The 19,827-nt window shown below is 47.1% G+C and overlaps 1 protein-coding gene across 1 annotated transcript in view; it reads left to right on the top strand.

The window, feature by feature from the left end:
* The first annotated feature begins 227 nt into the window (after window positions 1-227).
* LOC140406134 (phosphatase and actin regulator 1) overlaps window positions 228-19,827 on the top strand; it is a 189,420-nt gene continuing 169,820 nt past the window's right edge. The window contains exon 1 of the mRNA XM_072494277.1: window positions 228-395. Coding sequence (XP_072350378.1) covers window positions 257-395 — 139 coding nt within the window. The 5' untranslated portion in view covers window positions 228-256. The remainder of the gene's footprint in view (window positions 396-19,827) is intronic.

The raw sequence follows: 19,827 nt of genomic DNA on the forward strand, positions 1-19,827 counted from the left end.
TGTCGAAGAGTGACATGGTATAAATGAGCCCTGCATTGATGAGGTAACTGTGGACTGGTGATATTCATGACAACATTTGTTTAATTTGTGGGCTGTTATTTTTGTCGGGAAATTCCAAATAATGATTTACAGTTGAAACATTAACATTAATGTCATTGGGAGTAATAGAAAGTAGCCTCACTAGTTCTGACATCACTTTGCTCAACTTTCTACTTTGTTCCTCAATCCAGCTGAAGAAGTAGAAAGACTGGCTGCCATGCGTTCAGAGTCACTGGTCCCAGGTACTCACACACCACCTATCAGGAGAAGAAGCAAATTTGCAACACTAGGAAGGCTGTTTAAACCATGGAAATGGAGGAAGAAGAAAAGCGAAAAGTTTAAACAGACATCTGCAGGTAGACATTTTTACAAATTACTCTAATCCGCTCTGAATCTGGGGAGCCACAGAAATTAGTACAGTGTTGGGACTGGGAAAATAGTGATAGCCACTTCTCTGAAGCAGGGAGGAGACTTCACGGATAAGCAAACTTCTGTGCTGCTAAACTTGTTGTGGTCTGGGGGAACTTATTTACCTTTATCAAAATTTAAGTTTATTATGCTTCCTATTTCCATCTCCACCCCAAAACCACCACTTATGTCTCATTTAAATACCCGGATGCCGGATTCACCCAGCGCCCGGACTCGATGGCTGCACCGAGGAGAGCTCGCCTGGGCACTTTTAGTACTGGCCCACACAAACATGGTCAAGTCGTAACGGCACCTGTGGGGTCTGCCAGGCTATTGGAGACCATCGGTGGCCGTGGGAATGGCAGGGTGGCACCCTGACACTTCCCCTGGCATCCGGACACCTTGGCACTGGCACCCTAGCAGTGCCATCCTGGTGCTGGAGTGCTGGCAGTGCCAGGCTGTCCAAATGACATGTTGCCTCTTCCAGGGATGGGGCGAGGGGGGGCTTTGACAGTCGGGGTGTTAAGGAGGTTCCCGCAGGCCTCCCAAGGTTGGGGGTACTTTGGGGGTGGGGGGGAGCTCTTAAAAACAGGGGGTAGGTCCTGAAAGGGGGGGTGGAAGATCGGGGCTGCCGGCCAAAATGTCTCTCCAGCAGGAAATCCCATTAAGTGCGGCCTCAGCGGAGAGCATCTCCCCGAGCCTAACAAAAGCGGCAAAGTGCCATTGGATGGCTGGGTATTTCTCGGCACTGTGGTCGCTGGGAAACACCCCGCTAAACACGCCGTTTAACGAACTTTAACTTGAGTCCGCTGAATCGTGCCCATTATTTCTGTAGGCTGTGCTGGATACGTTCTCCTGGTAAATGTGCAAACTCATTTTCCTCAATCTGTTACACTAACAAGACTATTCTGGTGTGACAAGTGACAAGTGCCTATCAAACAAAGAACAACAAAGAACAAAGAAATGTACAGCACAGGAACAGGCCCTTTGGCCCTCCAAGCCCGTTCCGACCATGCTGCCCGACTAAACTACAATCTTCTCCACTTCCTGGGTCCGTATCCTTCTATTCCCATCCTATTCATATATTTGTCAAGATGCCCCTTAAATGTCCCTATCGTCCCTGCTTCCACTACCTCCTCCGGTAGCGAGTTCCAGGCACCCACTACCCTCTGCGTAAAAAACTTGCCTCGTACATCTATTCTAAACCTTGCCCCTCTCACCTTAAACCTATGCCCCCTAGTAATTGACCCCTCTACCCTGGGGAAAAGCCTCTGACTATCCACTCTGTCTATGCCCCTCATAATTTTGTATACCTCTATCAGGTCTCCCCTCAACCTCCTTCGTTCCAGTGAGAACAAACCGAGTTTATTCAACCGCTCCTCATAGCTAATGCCCTCCATACCAGGCAACATTCTGGTAAATCTCTTCTGCACCCTCTCTAAAGCCTCCACATCCTTCTGGTAGTGTGGCGACCAGAATTGAACACTATACTCCAACTGTGGCCTAACTAAGGTTCTATACAGCTGCAACATGACTTGCCAATTCTTATACTCAATGCCCCGGCCAATGAAGGCAAGCATGCCGTATGCCTTCTTGACTACCTTCTCCACCTGTGTTGCCCCTTTCAATGACCTGTGGACCTGTACTCCTAGATCTCTTTGACTTTCAATACTCTTGAGGGTTCTACCATTCACTGTATATTCCCTACCTGCATTAGACCTTCCAAAATGCATTACCTCACATTTGTCCGGATTAAACTCCATCTGCCATCTCTCCGCCCAAGTCTCCAGACAATCTAAATCCTGCTGTATCCTCCGACAGTCCTCATCGCTATCCGCAATTCCACCAACCTTTGTGTCGTATGCAAACTTACTAATCAGACCAGTTACATTTTCCTCCAAATCATTTATATATACTACAAAGAGCAAAGGTCCCAGCACTGATCCCTGTGGAACACCACTGGTCACAGCCCTCCAATTAGAAAAGCATCCCTCCATTGCTACTCTCTGCCTTCTATGGCCTAGCCAGTTCTATATCCACCTTGCCAGCTCACCCCTGATCCCGTGTGACTTCACCTTTTGTACTAGTCTACCATGAGGGACCTTGTCAAAGGCCTTACTGAAGTCCATATAGACAACATCTACTGCCCTACCTGCATCAATCATCTTAGTGACCTCCTCGAAAAACTCTATCAAGTTAGTGAGACACGACCTCCCCTTCACAAAACCGTGCTGCCTCTCACTAATACGTCCATTTGCTTCCAAATGGGAGTAGATCCTGTCTCGAAGAATTCTCTCCAGTAATTTCCCTACCACTGAAGTAAGGCTCACCGGCCTGTAGTTCCCTGGATTATCCTTGCTACCCTTCTTAAACAGAGGAACAACATTGGCTATTCTCCAGTCCACCGGGACATCCCCTGAAGACAGCGAGGAGCCAAAGAATTCTGTCAAGGCCTCAGCAATTTCCTCTCCAGCCTCCTTCAGTATTATGGGGTAGATCCCATCAGGCCCTGGGGACTTATCTACCTTAATATTTTTTAAGACACCCAACACCTCGTCTTTTTGGATCACAATGTGACCCAGGCTATCTACACCCCCTTCTCCAGATTCAACATCTACCAATTCCTTCTCTTTGTTGAATACTGATGCAAAGTATTCATTTAGTACCTCGCCCATTTCCTCTGGCTCCACACATAGATTCCCTTGCCTATCCTTCAGTGGGCCAACCCTTTCCCTGGCTACCCTCTTGCTTTTTATGTACGTGTAAAAAGCCTTGGGATTTTCCTTAACCCTATTTGCCAATGACTTTTCGTGACCCCTTCTAGCCCTCCTGACTCCTTGCTTCAGTTCCTTCCTACTTTCCTTATACTCCACGCAGGCTTCGTCAGTTCCCAGCCTTTTAGCCCTGACAAATGCCTCCTTTTTCTTTTTGTCGAGGCCTACAATATCACTCGTCATCCAAGGTTCCCGAAAATTGGCGTATTTATCTTTCTTCCACACAGGAACATGCCGGTCCTGTATTCCTTTCAACTGCCACTTGAAAGCCTCCCACATGTCAGATGTTGATTTGCCCTCAAACATCCGCCCCCAATCTATGTTCTTCAGTTCCCGCCTAATATTGTTACAATTAGCCTTCCCCCAATTTAGCACATTCATCCTCGGACCACTCTTATCCTTGTCCACCAGTACTTTAAAACTCACTGAATTGTGGTCACTGTTACCGAAATGGTCCCCTACTGAAACATCTACCACCTGGCCGGGCTCATTCCCCAATACCAGGTCCAGTACCGCCCCTTCCCTAGTTCGACTGTCTATATATTGTTTTAAGAAGCCCTCCTGGATGCTCCTTACAAACTCCGCCCCGTCTAAGCCCCTGGCACTAAGTGAGTCCCAGTCAATATTGGGGAAGTTGAAGTCTCCCATCACCACAACCCTGTTGTTTTTACTCTTTTCCAAAATCTGTCTACCTATCTGCTCCTCTATCTCCCGCTGGCTGTTGGGAGGCCTGTAGTATACCCCCAACATTGTGACTGCACCCTTCTTATTCCTGATCACTACCCATATAGCCTCACTGCCCTCTGAGGTGTCCTCTCGCAGTACAGCTGTGATATTCTCCCGAACAAGTAGCGCAACTCCGCCTCCCTTTTACATCCTCCTCTATCCCGCCTGAAACATCTAAATCCTGGAACGTTTAGCTGCCAATCCTGCCCTTCCCTCAACCAGATCTCTGTAATGGCAACAACATCATAGTTCCAAGTACTAATCCAAGCTCTAAGTTCATCTGCCTTACCCATAATGATCCTTGCATTAAAACATATGCACTTCAGGCCACCAGACCCGCTGTGTTCAGCAACTTCTCCCTGTCTGCTCTGCCTCAGAGCCACACTGTCCCTATTCCCTAGTTCTCCCTCAATGCTCTCACCTTCTGACCTATTGCTCTCGTGCCCACCCCCCTGCCATACTAGTTTAAACCCTCCCGTGTGACACTAGCAAACCTCGCGGCCAGGATATTTATGCCTCTCCGGTTTAGATGCAACCCGTCCTTCTTATACAGGTCACACCTGCCCCGGAAGAGCTCCCAGTTGTCCAGATAATGGAAACCCTCCCTCCTACACCAGCTGTTTAGCCACGTGTTTAGCTGCTCTATCTTCCTATTTCTAGCCTCACTGGCACGTGGCACAGGGAGTAATCCCGAGATTACAACCCTCGAGGTCCTGTCTTTTAACTTTCTGCCTAGCTCCCTGAACTCCTGCTGCAGGACCTCATGCCCCTTCCTGCCTATGTCGTTAGTACCAATATGTACAACGACCTCTGCCTGTTTGCCCTCCCCCTTCAGGATGCCCTCTACCCATTCGGAGACATCCTGGACCCTGGCACCAGGGAGGCAACATACCATCCTGGAGTCTCTTTCACGTCCACAGAAGCGCCTATCTGTGCCCCTGACTATAGAGTCCCCTATTACTATTACTCTTCTGCGCTTTGACCCTCCCTTCTGAACATCAGAGCCAGCCGTGGTGCCACTGCTCTGGCTGCTGCTGTTTTCCCCTGATAGGCTATCCCCCCCGACAGTATCCAAAGGGGTATACCTGTTCGAGAGGGGGACAACCACAGGGGATTCCTGCACTGACTGCCTGCCCTTTCTGGTGGTCACCCATTTCTCTGCCTGCACCTTGGGTGTGACCACATTTACATAACTGCGATCTATGATGCTTTCCGCCACCTGCATGCTCCTGAGTGCATCCAATTGCTGCTCCAACCAAACCATGCGGTCTGTGAGGAGCTCCAGTTGGGTGCACTTTCTGCAGATGAAGCCATCCGGGATGCTGGAAGCCTCCCGGACCTGCCACATCTCACAGTCAGAGCACAGCACCCCTCTAACTGACATTGCGTCGATTAATTAAAATTAAAATTAAAATTTGTCTTTTTTTAAAAAATACTTTAAAAAAAATTTCAAAGTTACTGTCAACTATCTGTTTCCTCGCACTAGATTTCTAATAGAAATGCGATAGCTAACTATAGTACTCTCTAAATGTTTGGACACTAAGGGGCATTTTAGCACCAATTCACCTAACCTGCACATCTTTGGACTGTGGGAGGAAACCGGAGCACCCGGAGGAAACCCAAGCAGATACAGGGAGAAAGTGCAAACTCCACAGTTACCCGAGTCTGGACTTGAACCCGGATCCCTGGAGTTGTGAGTCAGCAGTGCTAACTACTGTGCCACCCTTGTTGCTTTGTCAACTTGTCAAGTGTCTTTCGACACACAAACACTTTTTTTCATAAAAAAATAAATCTCTTTAGAAGCTTATTGAGTTATATTTGATCAGTGGCAATCTAACTTATATAGATATATAGAAGATATATTATAAAACGATGATAATTCATTATAATTTACTGATTCTGATACTGGATTAGTAATGGAGGAGAAGTTATGAATTTAATTCCTTACATTGAAAGCCCTAAAATGTAAATGAGGGTCCCACTGTATCTTCTGGATCTAGGTGCCATTTTGTTGCTACCGCCAGTACCTCTTCGTGCCCTTAATCCTTGGCTTCCATTTCAGCAATATTTACAAGATCCTCAGCTGCTCTTGGGTTGAACACTGGAAACGTTTGTGAAATATTTGGTTTAGTTCCATTGCAATTTTTGATAATTTAAATTATTTATGAGACCCTGTTAAGGCTTCAGTCCACACTTTTAAAAGATGTATTTTCATCTGTAGGATCAGGGGAAGAAGAATACCTAGTCAAGCTTTGGAAATAAAATGTAACCATCTTTGGTTTGCACTTATAGCAATTGTGCCCCAATTTTAAAATGCATTTAAGATGTGTTCACCTGATCTTTCTTAACGTCAGCTGAGTTCTGAATTGCAATTTATTCGATACTGTTCTATGACCCAGTGCTTTGATTTTGCTCTTCATTCAGCCTTGTACTGGGAAATCCAATGACTCTGAATCTCAATCATTGAATCAGGCAGAAGGCGCAAAGTTCACTTGCAAGCTGAAGGAAAAAATGAACAAAAAATGATGAGGCTGAGGATATTGAATGCAAACCTACACATTTAATAAAAACATGGGCCAGATTTCTCCTGCCATCGGGATTCTCTGTTCCTGCCAGTAGCGCACCCATGTCCGTGGGTTTTCCGAAGGCATGGGGTAGCTTCAGTGGGAAATCCCACTGACGTTTTCATTGGACATGTGACAATAAATCATTTTTTAAAACATAATTATTATAATCTTTATTGTCACAAGTAGGCTTGCATTAACACTGCAATGAAGTTACTGTATAAAGCCCCTAGTCGCCACACTCTGGTGCCTGTTCGGGTCCACTGAGGGAGAATTCCGAATGTCCAAATTACCTAACAGCACGTCTTTCAGGACTTGTGGGAGGAAACCAGAGCACGTGGAGGAAACCCACGCAGACACGGGGAGAACGTGCAGACTCCGCATAGACAGTGACCCAAGCCGGGAATCGAACCTGGGACCCTGGAGCTGTTAAGCAACAGTGTTAACCACTGTGCTACCATGCCGCCCATTGTAAAAGGCAGTGGAAGGAGGTGCTGAGGGAACTGAATCAATTTCCTTGCCTTCCACCTGAAGTATCCCCAACCCCAGCTGCGGGCAGGAGAAAACTATATGATGGGGAAGCGGAGAAGGCTTGTAAATAGGCATTTCTCTGTCTCTTCCGCCTCATAGCTAGTCCTGAGGAAGATATGGCTCGCACAGACATTAACTGTGACTTTTTAGGAAAAGTGTTGTTTCTGTATCCGTATCCCTTAATACTGCCTGGTCCAACTCCGCTGCGACAATAGATTTCATTCACACAATTTGTAGCTGGTGCCCAACCACCGGTTTCTATTAACCTGGCAGCACTCACAATTCCCTTGCTGAGTAAGGGGAACCCAGATGAGATACAATATGTGTACCTGCATAAATTGATAGGATAAAGATGAAACTTTTAAAATGATAGACAGAACGCAGACCATAGTTCATTTGGCAAGAGGCTGGCCAAATGTGAAAAGAGTAAGATGGAATTGTAATGTAGTTGGTGCAGGGGATTCAGTAATTAGAGGGACAGACACCATCTTTTGCAAGCATAATGGTTGACTCTTAACTGCCCCCTCAAGGTCAATTGGGGATGGGCAATAAATACTGGCCCAGCCAGCGACGCCAACATCCCACGAGCGAATAGAAAAAAATCAAGTGTGGCATACCTGGTGCCAGGGCAAGGGACATGTCGAGAAAGCTTGAGAGGATAATGGAGAGGCAGGACCCAATCACTTGGACCCATCCTAGAACCAGGAACATGGGAAAGGTTCTAAAGAAATCCTGTTTGGAGAATACCAGGCTAAATAAAGAACCTAATTATGGGGAATTGAGCAGAACAGATGTTTGAGGTGGCAATGGGGGAGCATTTTAGTAGCAGCAACCATAACAGTACGATTTAACTTTGTTAATGGAAGGGAAAACGATGGTCTGCAAAAAATGATTTTGGATTGGGGAAGACAGATTTTATTAGAATGAGGCAGGATCTGGCCAAAATAACTGCAAACAACTTCTTGTCAGTGAATTTACTGCAGAGGAGTGGGGGACATTCAAAAAGTAAATGGGGAAGAGTACTATTCAACATGTTCCCTTCAGGATGAAATCTAGGAGCAACAAGCCCAGAGAACCCTGAATGTCGAGGAATATTCAGGACTGGATAAGAAAGAAAAGAGAAGCTTTTAACTCGTGCAAAGGGAGAAAATCAACGTAGGCCTTGGTGGAGTATAAAATGTCCAGCGGGAGAACTTAAGAGAGCAATTAAGAGAGCAAAGAGGGAGCATGAAAAAATGAGTGCATGGAATTGGGGAGAATCCCAAAATATTCTGAGTACATTAAGGAGAAATGGATAACCAGGAAGTAGGCCCCTAAAGGTCCAAGGTAGCAATCTGTGTGTGGATTCCAAACAAACCTGTTGTACTTTAACCTGGTCTTGTAAGACTTCTTACTGTGCCCACCCCAGTCCAATGCCGGCATCTCCTTTTCATGGCTACCATCGACACCGCAAACTGCCGGCTCAAAGTGGAGAGGATCTCCAAGAAGATCGCACAAATAGACACTGACATCGACTCAGCTGATAAAGGAGTTGCGCTCCGGAAGCTGGTGATTCCAAACAAACCTGTTGGACTTTTAACCTGGTGTTGTAAGACTTCTTACTGGATTATAAAAGTAGGGAGGTTATTTTGGAGCTATAACAAACTTTGGTTAGCAAACTGCTGGAGTACTGTGTGCAGTTTTGACCGCCTCATCATCGGAAGGGTGTGATTGCACTAGTGGGTGCAAGAGGACATTCACCAGGATGTTGACTGGGAGGGGGAACCAGATTGAGGTACATAAGATTATGAGGGGTATGAACAACGTGGATAGTAAGCAGTTGTTCCCCTCAGTCGAAGGGTTAATAATGAGGAGGCACAACAGTAAAGGGAAGGAGTTTTAAAGGGGATTTGAGGAAGAAATATTTCACCTAGACGGTTGTGGGAGTCTGAGTGCACTGCCTGGGAGGTTAGTAGATGTGGGAAACCTCACAACCTTTAAAATGTACATGGATGAACATTTAAGATGTCATAATATTCAGGGCTGTGGGCCAAGTGCTGGATATTGGGATTAGTGTAGATTTAGTGTAGTTATGTTGGCTCAGACTTGCTGGACCGAAAATCTCTTTTGTATTCTATGACTCTGCTCTGAGCTCAAGGTTGAAAGCTGAAAAATAGATTCACATAATGCTGCTGTTTAAGCAGCTATGCAGATTATGTTGATTGATCTAATAGTGATCATAGAATCCCTACAGTGCAGAAGGAGGCCATACAGCACCTCCACTGACATTCTGAAAGAGCACCCTTCCTAGGCCCACTCCCCACCCAATCCTGTAACCCCACAACTCCACCTAACCTTTGGACATCTTTGGACACTAAGGGGCAATTTAACAGGGCCAATCTGCCAAACCTGGACATCTTTGGACTGTGGGAGGAAACCAGAGCACCTGGAGGAAACCCACGCAATCACTGGGAGAAAGTGCGAAGTCCACGCGCACACACACACGCACACACACACAGTCACCCAAGGCTGGAATTGAACCCGGGTCCCTGGGGCTGTGAGGCAGCAGTGCTAACCACACATTAATCATAATATGATTAAATTCAAATAATGTTTGAAAGGGTGAAGCATTAAACAGTAACTAAGGGCAGGAATTTCCATGCCACAGAGACAGCCTGTCATTGGCCAGCTGTGGGATCTTCTGGTCCTGCCGTTGTCCATGGGGTTGTCCGTTGAACAGTGCTGGGAAACCAGCGGTGGCAGGGGCGTAGTGTCATGGTATCGTAAGATCCAGCCGGAAAGTTCCAGCCTCGGAGTCTTAAGATAAAGCTGATTTGCATTGCCACAGAGACTGCTCATATTAAAATGGGTAAATCTGTTAATGGGAAGGCAGTGGCGTAGTGGTATTGTCACAGGACTAGTATTCCAGAGACTTGGGGTAATGCTCTGGGGACCTGGGTTCAAAACCCATCATGGCAGATGGCGAACTTTGAATTCAATAAAAATCTGGAATAAAGTCTAATGATGACCATGAAACCATTGGCGATTGTCGTGAAACCCCATCTGGTTCATGAATGCCCTTGCCTGGTCTGGCCTACAAGTGACTCCAGATCCATAGCAATGTGGTTGACTCTTAACTGTCCTCTGACATGGCCGAGAAAGCTACTCTGTTCAAGAGCAACCCAGCTAGTGGTACCCACATCCCATGAATAAAGAAAAATATGGCAGGGAAGGGAGTGCAATGTTCCTCCTGCAGGATGTTTGAGGTGAGGGATGCCGTTAGTTTCCCTGCTGATTTTACCTGCAGGAAGTGCAGCCATCTTCAGCTCCTCCAAGACCGAGTTATGGAACTGGAGCTGGAGTTGGATGAACCTCCGATCATTCGGGAGGCAGAGGGGGTCATAGATAGCAGCTTCAGGGAACTAGTTACACCAAAGATTGGAGATAGATGGGTAACTGTAAGAGGGACTGGGAAGAAGCAGTCAGTGCAGGGATCCCCTGCGGTCGTTCCCCTGAGTAACAAGTATACCGCTTTGGATACTTGTGGGGGGGGGGGACCTTACCAGGGGTAAGCCATGGGGTACGGGCCTCTGGCACGGAGTCTGTCCCTGTTGCTCAGAAGAGAAGGGGGGAGAGGAGCAGAGCATTAGTAATTGGGGACTTGATAGTCAGGGGCACAGATAGGAGATTTTGTGGGAGCGAGAGAGACTCACGTTTGGTATGTTGCCTCCCAGGTGCAAGGGTACGTGATGTCTCGGATCGTGTTTTCCGGGTCCTTAAGGGGGAGGGGGAGCAGCCCCAAGTCGTGGTCCACATTGGCACTAACGACATAGGTAGGAAAGGGGACAAGGATGTCAGTCAGGCTTTCAGGGAGCTAGGATGGAAGCTCAGAACGAGAACAAGCAGAGTTGTTATCTCTGGGTTGTTGCCCGTGCCACGTGATAATGAGATGAAGAATAGGGAGAGAGAGCAATTAAACACGTGACTACAGGGATGGTGCAGGCGGGAGGGATTCAGATTTCTGGATAACTGGGGCTCTTTCTGGGGAAGGTGGGACCTCTACAGACAGGATGGTCTACATCTGAACCTGAGGGGCACAAATATCCTGGGGGGGAGATTTGCTAGTGCTCTTTGGGGGGGTTTAAACTAATGCAGCAGGGGCATGGGAACCTGGATTGTAGTTTTAGGGTACGAGAGATTGAGAGTATAGAGGTCAGGAGCACAGACTTGACTTCGCAGGAGGGGGCCAGTGTTCAGGTAGGTGGTTTGAAGTGTGTCTACTTCAATGCCAGGAGTATACGAAATAAGGTAGGGGAACTGGCAGCATGGGTTGGTACCTGGGACTTCGATGTTGTGGCCATTTCGGAGACATGGATAGAGCAGGGACAGGAATGGTTGTTGCAGGTTCCGGGGTTTAGGTGTTTTAGTAAGCTCAGAGATGGAGGCAAAAGAGGGGGAGGTGTGGCGCTGCTGGTCAAAAACAGTATTACGGTGGCGGAGAGGATGCTAGATGGGGACTCTTCTTCCGAGGTAGTATGGGCTGAGGTTAGAAACAGGAAAGGAGAGGTCACCCTGTTGGGAGTTTTCTATAGGCCTCCAAATAGTTCTAGGGATGTAGAGGACAGGATGGCGAAGATGATTCTGGATAAGAGCGAAAGTAACAGGGTAGTTATTATGGGAGACTTTAACTTTCCAAATATTGACTGGAAAAGATATAGTTCGAGTACATTAGATGGGTCGTTTTTTGTACAATGTGTGCAGGAGGGTTTCCTGACACAATATGTTGACAGGCCAACAAGAGGAGAGGCCACATTGGATTTGGTTTTGGGTAATGAACCAGGCCAGGTGTTAGATTTGGAGGTAGGTGAGCACTTTGGGGACAGTGACCACAATTCGGTGACGTTTACGTTAGTGATGGAAAGGGATAAGTATACCCCGCAGGGCAAGAGTTATAGCTGGGGGAAGGGCAATTATGATGCCATTAGACATGACTTGGGGGGGATAGGTTGGAGAAGTAGGCTGCAAGTGTTGGGCACACTGGATATGTGGAGCTTGTTCAAGGAACAGCTCCTGCGTGTTCTTGATAAGTACGTACCGGTCAGACAGGGAGGAAGGCGTAGAGCGAGGGAACCGTGGTTTACCAAAGAAGTGGAATCTCTTGTTAAGAGGAAGAAGGAGGCCTATGTGAAGATGAGGTGTGAAGTTTCAGTTGGGGCGCTTGATAGTTACAAGGTAGCGAGGAAGGATCTAAAGAGAGAGCTAAGACGAGCAAGGAGGGGACATGAGAAGTATTTGGCAGGTAGGATCAAGGAAAACCCAAAAGCTTTCTATAGGTATGTCAGGAATAAAAGAATGACTAGGGTAAGAGTAGGGCCAGTCAAGGACAGGGATGGGAAGTTGTGTGTGGAGTCTAAAGAGATAGGCGAGATACTAAATGAATATTTTTCGTCAGTATTCACTTAGGAAAAAGAGAATGTTGTGGAGGAGAATGCTGAGACCCAGGCTAATAGAATAGATGGCATTGAGGTATGTAGGGAAGAGGTGTTGGCAATTCTGGACAGGCTGAAAATAGAAAAGTCCCCGGGGCCTGATGGGATTTATCCTAGGATTCTCTGGGAAGCCAGGGAAGAGATTGCTGAGCCTTTGGCTTTGATTTTTATGTCATCATTGGCTACAGGAATGGTGCCAGAGGACTGGAGGATAGGAAATGTGGTTCCTTTGTTCAAGAAGGGGAGTAGAGACAACCCCGGCAACTATAGACCGGTGAGCCTCACGTCTGTTGTGGGTAAAGTCTTGGAGGGGATTATAAGAGACAAGATTTATAATCATCTAGATAGGAATAATATGATCAGGGATAGTCAGCATTGCTTTGTGAAGGGTAGGTCATGCCTCACAAACCTTATCGAGTTCTTTAAGAAGGTGACTGAACAGCTAGACGAGGGTAGAGCAGTTGATGTGGTGTATATGGATTTCAGTAAAGCGTTTGATAAGGTTCCCCACGGTTGACTATTGCAGAAAATACGGAGGCTGGGGATTGAGGGTGATTTAGAGATGTGGATCAGAAATTGGCTAGCTGAAAGAAGACAGAGGGTGGTGGTTGATGGAAAATGTTCAGAATGGAGTTCAGTTACAAGTGGCGTACCACAAGGATCTGTTCTGGGGCCGTTGCTGTTTGTCATTTTTATAAATGACCTAGAGGAGGGCGCAGAAGGGTGGGTGAGTAAATTTGCAGACGACACTAAACTCGGTGGTGTTGTCGACAGTGTGGAAGGATATTGCAGGTTACAGAGTGACATAGATAAGCTGCAGAGCTGAGCTGAGAGGTGGCAAATGGAGTTTAATGTAGAGAAGTGTGAGGTGATTCACTTTGGAAGGAATAACAGGAATGCGGAATATTTGGCTAATGGTAAAGTTCTTGGAAGTGTGGATGAGCAGAGGGATCTCGGTGTCCATGTACATAGATCCCTGAAAGTTGCCACCCAGGTTGATAGGGTTGTGAAGAAGGCCTATGGAGTGTTGGCCTTTATTGGTCGAGGGATTGAGTTCCAGAGTCATGAGGTCATGTTGCAGCTGTACAAAACTCTGGTACGGCCGCATTTGGAGTATTGCGTACAGTTCTTGTCACCTCTTTATAGGAAGGACGTGGAAGCTTTGGAGCGGGTGCAGAGGAGATTTACCAGGATGTTGCCTGGTATGGAGGGAAAATCGTATGAGGAAAGGCTGATGGACTTGAGGTTGTTTTCGTTAGAGAGAAGAAGGTTAAGAGGAGACTTAATAGAGGCATACAAAATGATCAGGGGGTTAGATAGGGTGGACAGTGAGAGCCTTCTCCCGCGGATGGAAATGGCTAGCACGAGGGGACATGGCCTTAAACTGAGGGGTAATTGATATAGGACAGAGGTCAGAGATAGGTTCTTTACGCAAAGAGTGGTGAGGCCGTGGAATGCCCTACCTGCAACAGTAGTGAACTCGCCAACATTGAGGGCATTTAAAAGTTTATTGGATAAGCAAATGGATGATAATGGCATAGTGCAGGTTAGATGGCTTTTGTTTTTTGACTTCCCATGGCGGTGCAACATCGTGGGCCGAAGGGCCTGTACTGTGCTGTATTGTTCTATGTTCTATGTTCTATCTCTAGTCCAGTTTTTGTATACATTTAGTAGTTAACTAAAAATATTGTTTGAGTTAAGTTGCAAGTTCATTTCTTCCAGTCTTAAACGGGAATATACAAGCACTCTGAGAGCAGCTGTAACTAGTTAATCGGGTAGCTAGCTTCCAAGGAATCCATAGCAGGACAGCATTTGGTCCAGCGAGTCTGCAGCGACCCTCCAAAAGTGCAGACCAGCTCCCCACCCTGTCCCTGTAACCCCGCACATTGATCATGTGCCAACCCACCTAACCTGCACATCTTTGGAATGTGGGAGGAAACCCACCCAGACGTGGAGAACATGCAAACTCCACCCAGACAGTCACCAAAGGCTGGAATCGAACCAGGGCCCCTGGCACTGTGAGGCAGCAGTGCTAACTACTGTCCCACCATGCCACCTGTGGCAAATTGTTTTCTGAGCTTTAGCATCTTTGTTTTTCACAGAGTAAGGAATCCAGGGGTCTCTGAGTTCTACTTTTAGTGCACAGTATGTGAAGTCAGATGTTTGCTAATGAAGGGAGTTCAGTGAAGAGGGGAACTATAAATTAGTTCAGAAAAATAAATTGAATTAACACACCACTGGCAGGGCGTCACGGCGACACAGTGGTTAGCACTAGATAAAAGCAAATTACTGCAGATGCTGGAGTCTGAAACGAAAGAGAAAATGCTGGAAAATCGCAGCAGGTTTGGTAGCATCTGTAGGGAGAGAAAAGAGCTAACGTTTAGAGTCCAATGGCTTTGTCAAAGCATTGCTGCCTCACAGCACAGGGACCCAGTTCAATTTCAGCCTCGGGTGACTGTCTGCGTGGAGTTTGCACTTTCTCCCCGTGTCTACGTGTGTTTCCTCCGGGTGCTTCAGTTTCCTCTCACAGTCCAAAGATGTGCAGGTTAGGTGGATTGGCCATGATAAATTGTCCAAAAGTTAGATGGGGTTACGGGACGACAAGGGATTGGGCCCACGGATAAGTGGAAGGGGATAGTGAGAGAGGTGGTGGGGGTGGTGCATTGGGTGTCTTTGTATGCTGATGATTTGTACTTGTTCATCTCCAACCCGAGTTCTACGGTGCGGATATAACAGGGTTGCTTAGGAGATTTGGAGCTTTTTCAAGTTAAAGTTTATTGTGGAAAAGAGTGAGTGTTTTGTTGTGTCTTCTCCGGGGGGCGGGAGCTGGTTTGAGATGGGAGGTGGTTGCCATTTTGGGTATCAGCTACCCACTTTAGATGTTTGGGAGTGCAGGTGGCTTGAGATTTGGCCCGGCTCCATAAATTGAACTTCACCAGCCTGGTGGGCAGGGTCAAGGTGGATTTGCTAAGGTGGGACAGCCTTCCCCCATTGTTGGCAGGCTGGGTGCAGGTGGTAAATTTGAATATTTTGCCACGGTTTCTATTTTTATTTCAGTACCTACTGTTCTTTTGGCCACAAATGTCTTTTATGGGGGTGGAATGGTTGATTTTGTCGTTTGTTTGGGCAGGTAAGGTCGTACGGATTCAGTAGATGGTGCTTCAGAGAGGGCGACAGTAAGGGGCCTGGCCCTGCCAAACCTGTTGTATTATTATTGGTCTGTCAACACTGAGAAGGTGCGGGGTTGGCATAGGGAAACAGAGGCTTTGTGGGTGAAGATGGTGGCAGGCGCCGCTCCCGATCACCCCAGGAAAATATTCGGGGAGTCCGTTGGTGGGGGCCACGTTTAAGGTATGGAGACAATTTCAGCAGCACTTTAGGTTAGGGGCAGGGTCGATGTTGATGCCAATCCATGGGAATCATGGGTTTGGGCCAGCGAGGTTGGATGCTGGGTTTTGCGGATGGGAGGAGGGGTGGCGGGCGATGGAATTTAAAGATTTATTTCTAGAAGGGCAGTTCATGAGTTTGGAGGAGTTGGTGGAGACATTTGGGATTCCGCAGGGGGAGGCCTTTAGGTATATGCATGTCAGGGATTTTACGAAGAAAGTTTTCCTGAATTTTCCGGTGGCGCCGCCGTCCTCATTGTTGGAGGGGGTGCTGTCAGTGATGGGGCTGGAGGAGGGGGTTCTGGATCTCGGTGACCTATGGGAGGATATTGGAAGAGGGTAGGGTGTCATAGGAGGGGGTCAAGACCAAGTGGGATGAGGAGCTGGGGATGGCGCTGGAGGAGGGGTTGTGGTGTGAGGTGCTGTAGAGGGTGAATACCTCGGCCTCGTGTGCGGGGCTGGGGCTGATACAGCTAAAGGCGGTTGCACATGATAAAGTCAAGGGTAAGCCGGTTGTTTGAGGAGGTGTATGACATTTCGGAGTGGTGTGGGAGGGTCGATGCATATGTTCTGGTCCTACCCGAAGTTGGAGACATTTTGGAGGTTTTTCAGCACCATGTCAGCGATCTTGCCCATGGATTTGGAGCCCAGTCCCCGGGGGCCATATTTGGGGTACCTGATTTGACAGATCTTCAGATGGAAGCAGATGTTTTAGCCTTCGCCGCGCTGATTGCTCGCAGGCGGGGCCTTTTGGGGTGGAGGTCAGCTTCTCCGCCCTGTGTGGCGAGGGGACTTGATTAAGTTCCTGTGTTTGGAGAAGATTAAGTTTATTGTGAGGGGGTTCGTTTATATTGCACTTTAAAGAGTTGGTTACCGTCAGCTGCTGGGGAGGGGAGTGGGGCTTTTGTTTTGTGTTACTGGGATATTGAGGGTGGAGGAGTTGGGGCCTTTTGTTGTTTTGCGTTGTGTGTTGTGCATTGTTGTGCAGTATGTTTAAAGAGTTAAAATATTAAACCAAAAAAATATTTTCCAAAAAAAAAGGAAGGCAGTTGGCATGTTGGCCTTCATTGCAAGAGGACCTGGGTACAAGAAAATGAAATGAAAATCACTTATTGTCACAAGTAGGCTTCAAATGAAGTTACTGTGAAAAGCCCCGAGTCGCCACATTCCGGCGCCTGTTCGGGGAGGCTGTTACGGGAATCGAACCGTGCTGCTGGCCTGCCTTGGACTGCTTTCAAAGCCAGCAATTTAGCCCTGTGCTAAACAGCCCCAGCCAGAGGAAACAATATCCCTGCATCCAGTCTGTCCATCCTTGTCAGAATTTTATGTTTCAATTAGATCCCCTCTCTTTCTTCTAAATTCCAGAGAATACAGACAGGACAGAGACCACACCCGGTGTATTGTGTATAGTTTTGGTCTCCTTTACTAAGAAAGGGTATACCAATCTTGAATGGAGTGCTGCGAAGATTCACTAGACTGATTCCTGGGTAGCAGGATTGTTGTATGAGGAGAGATTGGGTCGACTGTCTGTAATGTCTGGAATTTAGAAGACTGAGAGGGGATATAATTGAAACATAAAATTCTGACAAGGATGGACAGACTGGATGCAGGGATATTGTTTCCTCTGGCTGGGGGTGGTGTCTGGATCAAGGGGTCACAGTCTCAGGATTTGGGGTCGGCCATTTAGGACTGAGATGAGGAGAAACAATTGTTCAAAATTTACATAGATGATTTGGAGTTGGGGACCAAGTGCAATGTGTCCAAGTTTGCAGACGACACTATGATGAGTGGTAAAACAAAAAGTGCAGAGGACAGCACTTTACGGGCAGCACGGTAGCACGCGTAGATAGCACTGTGGCTTCACAGCGCCAGGGTCCCAGGTTTGATTCCTCATTGAGTCATTGTCTGTGCGGAGTCTGCACGTTCTACCCGTGTCTGCGTGGGTTTCCTCTTGGTGCTCCGGTTTCCTCTCACAGTCCAAAGACGAGCAGGTTAGATGAATTGGCCATGATAAATTGCCCTTAGTGACCAAAAAGGGTAGGAGGGGTTATTGGGTTCCGGGAATAGGGTGGAAGTGAGGGCTTAAGTGGGTTGGTGCAGACTTGATGGGCCGAATGGCCTCCTTCTGCACTGTATGTTCTATGTATGCATCTATTTATGACACTGGAAGTCTGCAGAGGGATTTGGATAGTTTAAGTGAATGGGCTAGGGTTTGCCAGATGGAATACAATGACGACAAATGTGAGGTTATCCATTTTGGTAGGAATAACTGCCAAAAGGACTATTATTTAAATGATAAAATATTAAAACATGCTACTGTGCAGAGGGACCTAGGCGTCCTAGTGCATGAGTCGCAGTGATTAAGAAGGCGAATGGAGTGGCGAATGGAGTTTTGTCCTTCATTGCTAGAGGATGAGCTTAAGACTAGGGGGTTATGCTGCAACTGATAAAGGTGTTAGTGAGGCCACACCTGGAGTATTGTGTTCAGTTTTGGTCTCTTTTTACCTGAGAAAGGATGTACTGGCGCTGGAGGGTGTGCAGAGGAGATTCACTAGGTTAATTCAAGAGTTGAGGGGGTTGGATTGCAAGGAGAGGTTGAGTAGAATGGGACTGTACTCGTTGGAATTTAGAAGGATGCGGAGGGGGGAGGGGGGGCGGATTTTACAGAAACATATAAAATTATAAAGGGAGTAGATAGGATAGATGGGGGGAGCTTGTTTCCGCTGGTGGGTGAAAGCAGAACTAGGGGGCATAGCCTCAAAATAAGGGGAAGTAGATTGAGGACTGAGTTTAGGAGGAACTTCTTCACCCAAAGGGTTGTGAATCTATGCAATTCCCTGCCCAGTGAAGCACTTGAGGCTCCTTCATTAAATGTTTTCAAGATCAAGATAGATATTTTTGAGGAATAAAGGGTTATAATGTTTGGGCTGGAAAGTGGAGCTGAGTCCACAAAAGATCAGCCATGATCTCATTGAAGGGCAGAGCAGGCTCGAAGGTCCAGATAGCCTACTCCTGCTCCTAGTTCTTGTGTTCTTATGTTCTAAATCTCTTTATTCAGAGGGTTATGAACCTGAGGAACCCTTCTACCACAGATGGTTGTGGAGGACAAGTCACTGAACATCTTAAAGAAGGAAATAGATAGATTTTTACACTCCAACTGTGTCAATGGGAGAGTGTGAGAGTGTGTTGTTGAGACAGAGAATCGGCCATGATACTGAATTGTAGATATTGAATGGTGGAGCCGGCTTAAAAGACCCCATGGCCTACTCCTCCTATTTTTCTACGATGTCACTGAAATCCATGGGGCAACATCATGTGTAGTAAGTGTCTGTGGGTTGAGGAGCTTCAGCTCAGAGTCATTGAGCTGGAAGCCAAGCTGCAGACACTGCAACACATCAAGTAGGAAAGTTACCTGGTTCCTTTGTTCCAAAAGGCAATTCGACCCCTAGGTGAGTGTCATCTGATTTGGTCAGTGGTTAGGGACAAGAGAGTGTGATTGTCCGTCAAGCAGGGAAGGGGATCGATAAAGTGGGAGTGGAGGAGCCTCGGCCCTTGTAATTGGTCAACAAGTTCAATGTTCTTGCAGCTTGTATTGTTGATGAACAGACTGACAATGGCACCTTGGCACAGAAACCTTTCAAGTGGGGAATTTAAAAGACAGTATAGCACAGGAACAGGCCCATCGGCCTTCCAAGCCTGTACCGGTCATGATATCACCCTTGGCCAAACCCTCAGCACTTCCTAGTGTCATATCCCTCTGTACCCATCCGATCCATGTATTTGTCGAGATGCCTTTTGAATGCCGTTAACGCATCTGTTTCCACAACCCCCCTGGCAACACGATTCAGGCACTCACCACCCTCTGTGTGTATCAAAAAACAAAAAACAAATAACCTGCCTTGCACATCTCCTCTAAACTTGCCCCACGGAC

The sequence above is a fragment of the Scyliorhinus torazame genome, unplaced genomic scaffold, assembly GCF_047496885.1.
Source record: "Scyliorhinus torazame isolate Kashiwa2021f unplaced genomic scaffold, sScyTor2.1 scaffold_293, whole genome shotgun sequence".
Lineage (NCBI taxonomy): Eukaryota > Metazoa > Chordata > Chondrichthyes > Carcharhiniformes > Scyliorhinidae > Scyliorhinus > Scyliorhinus torazame.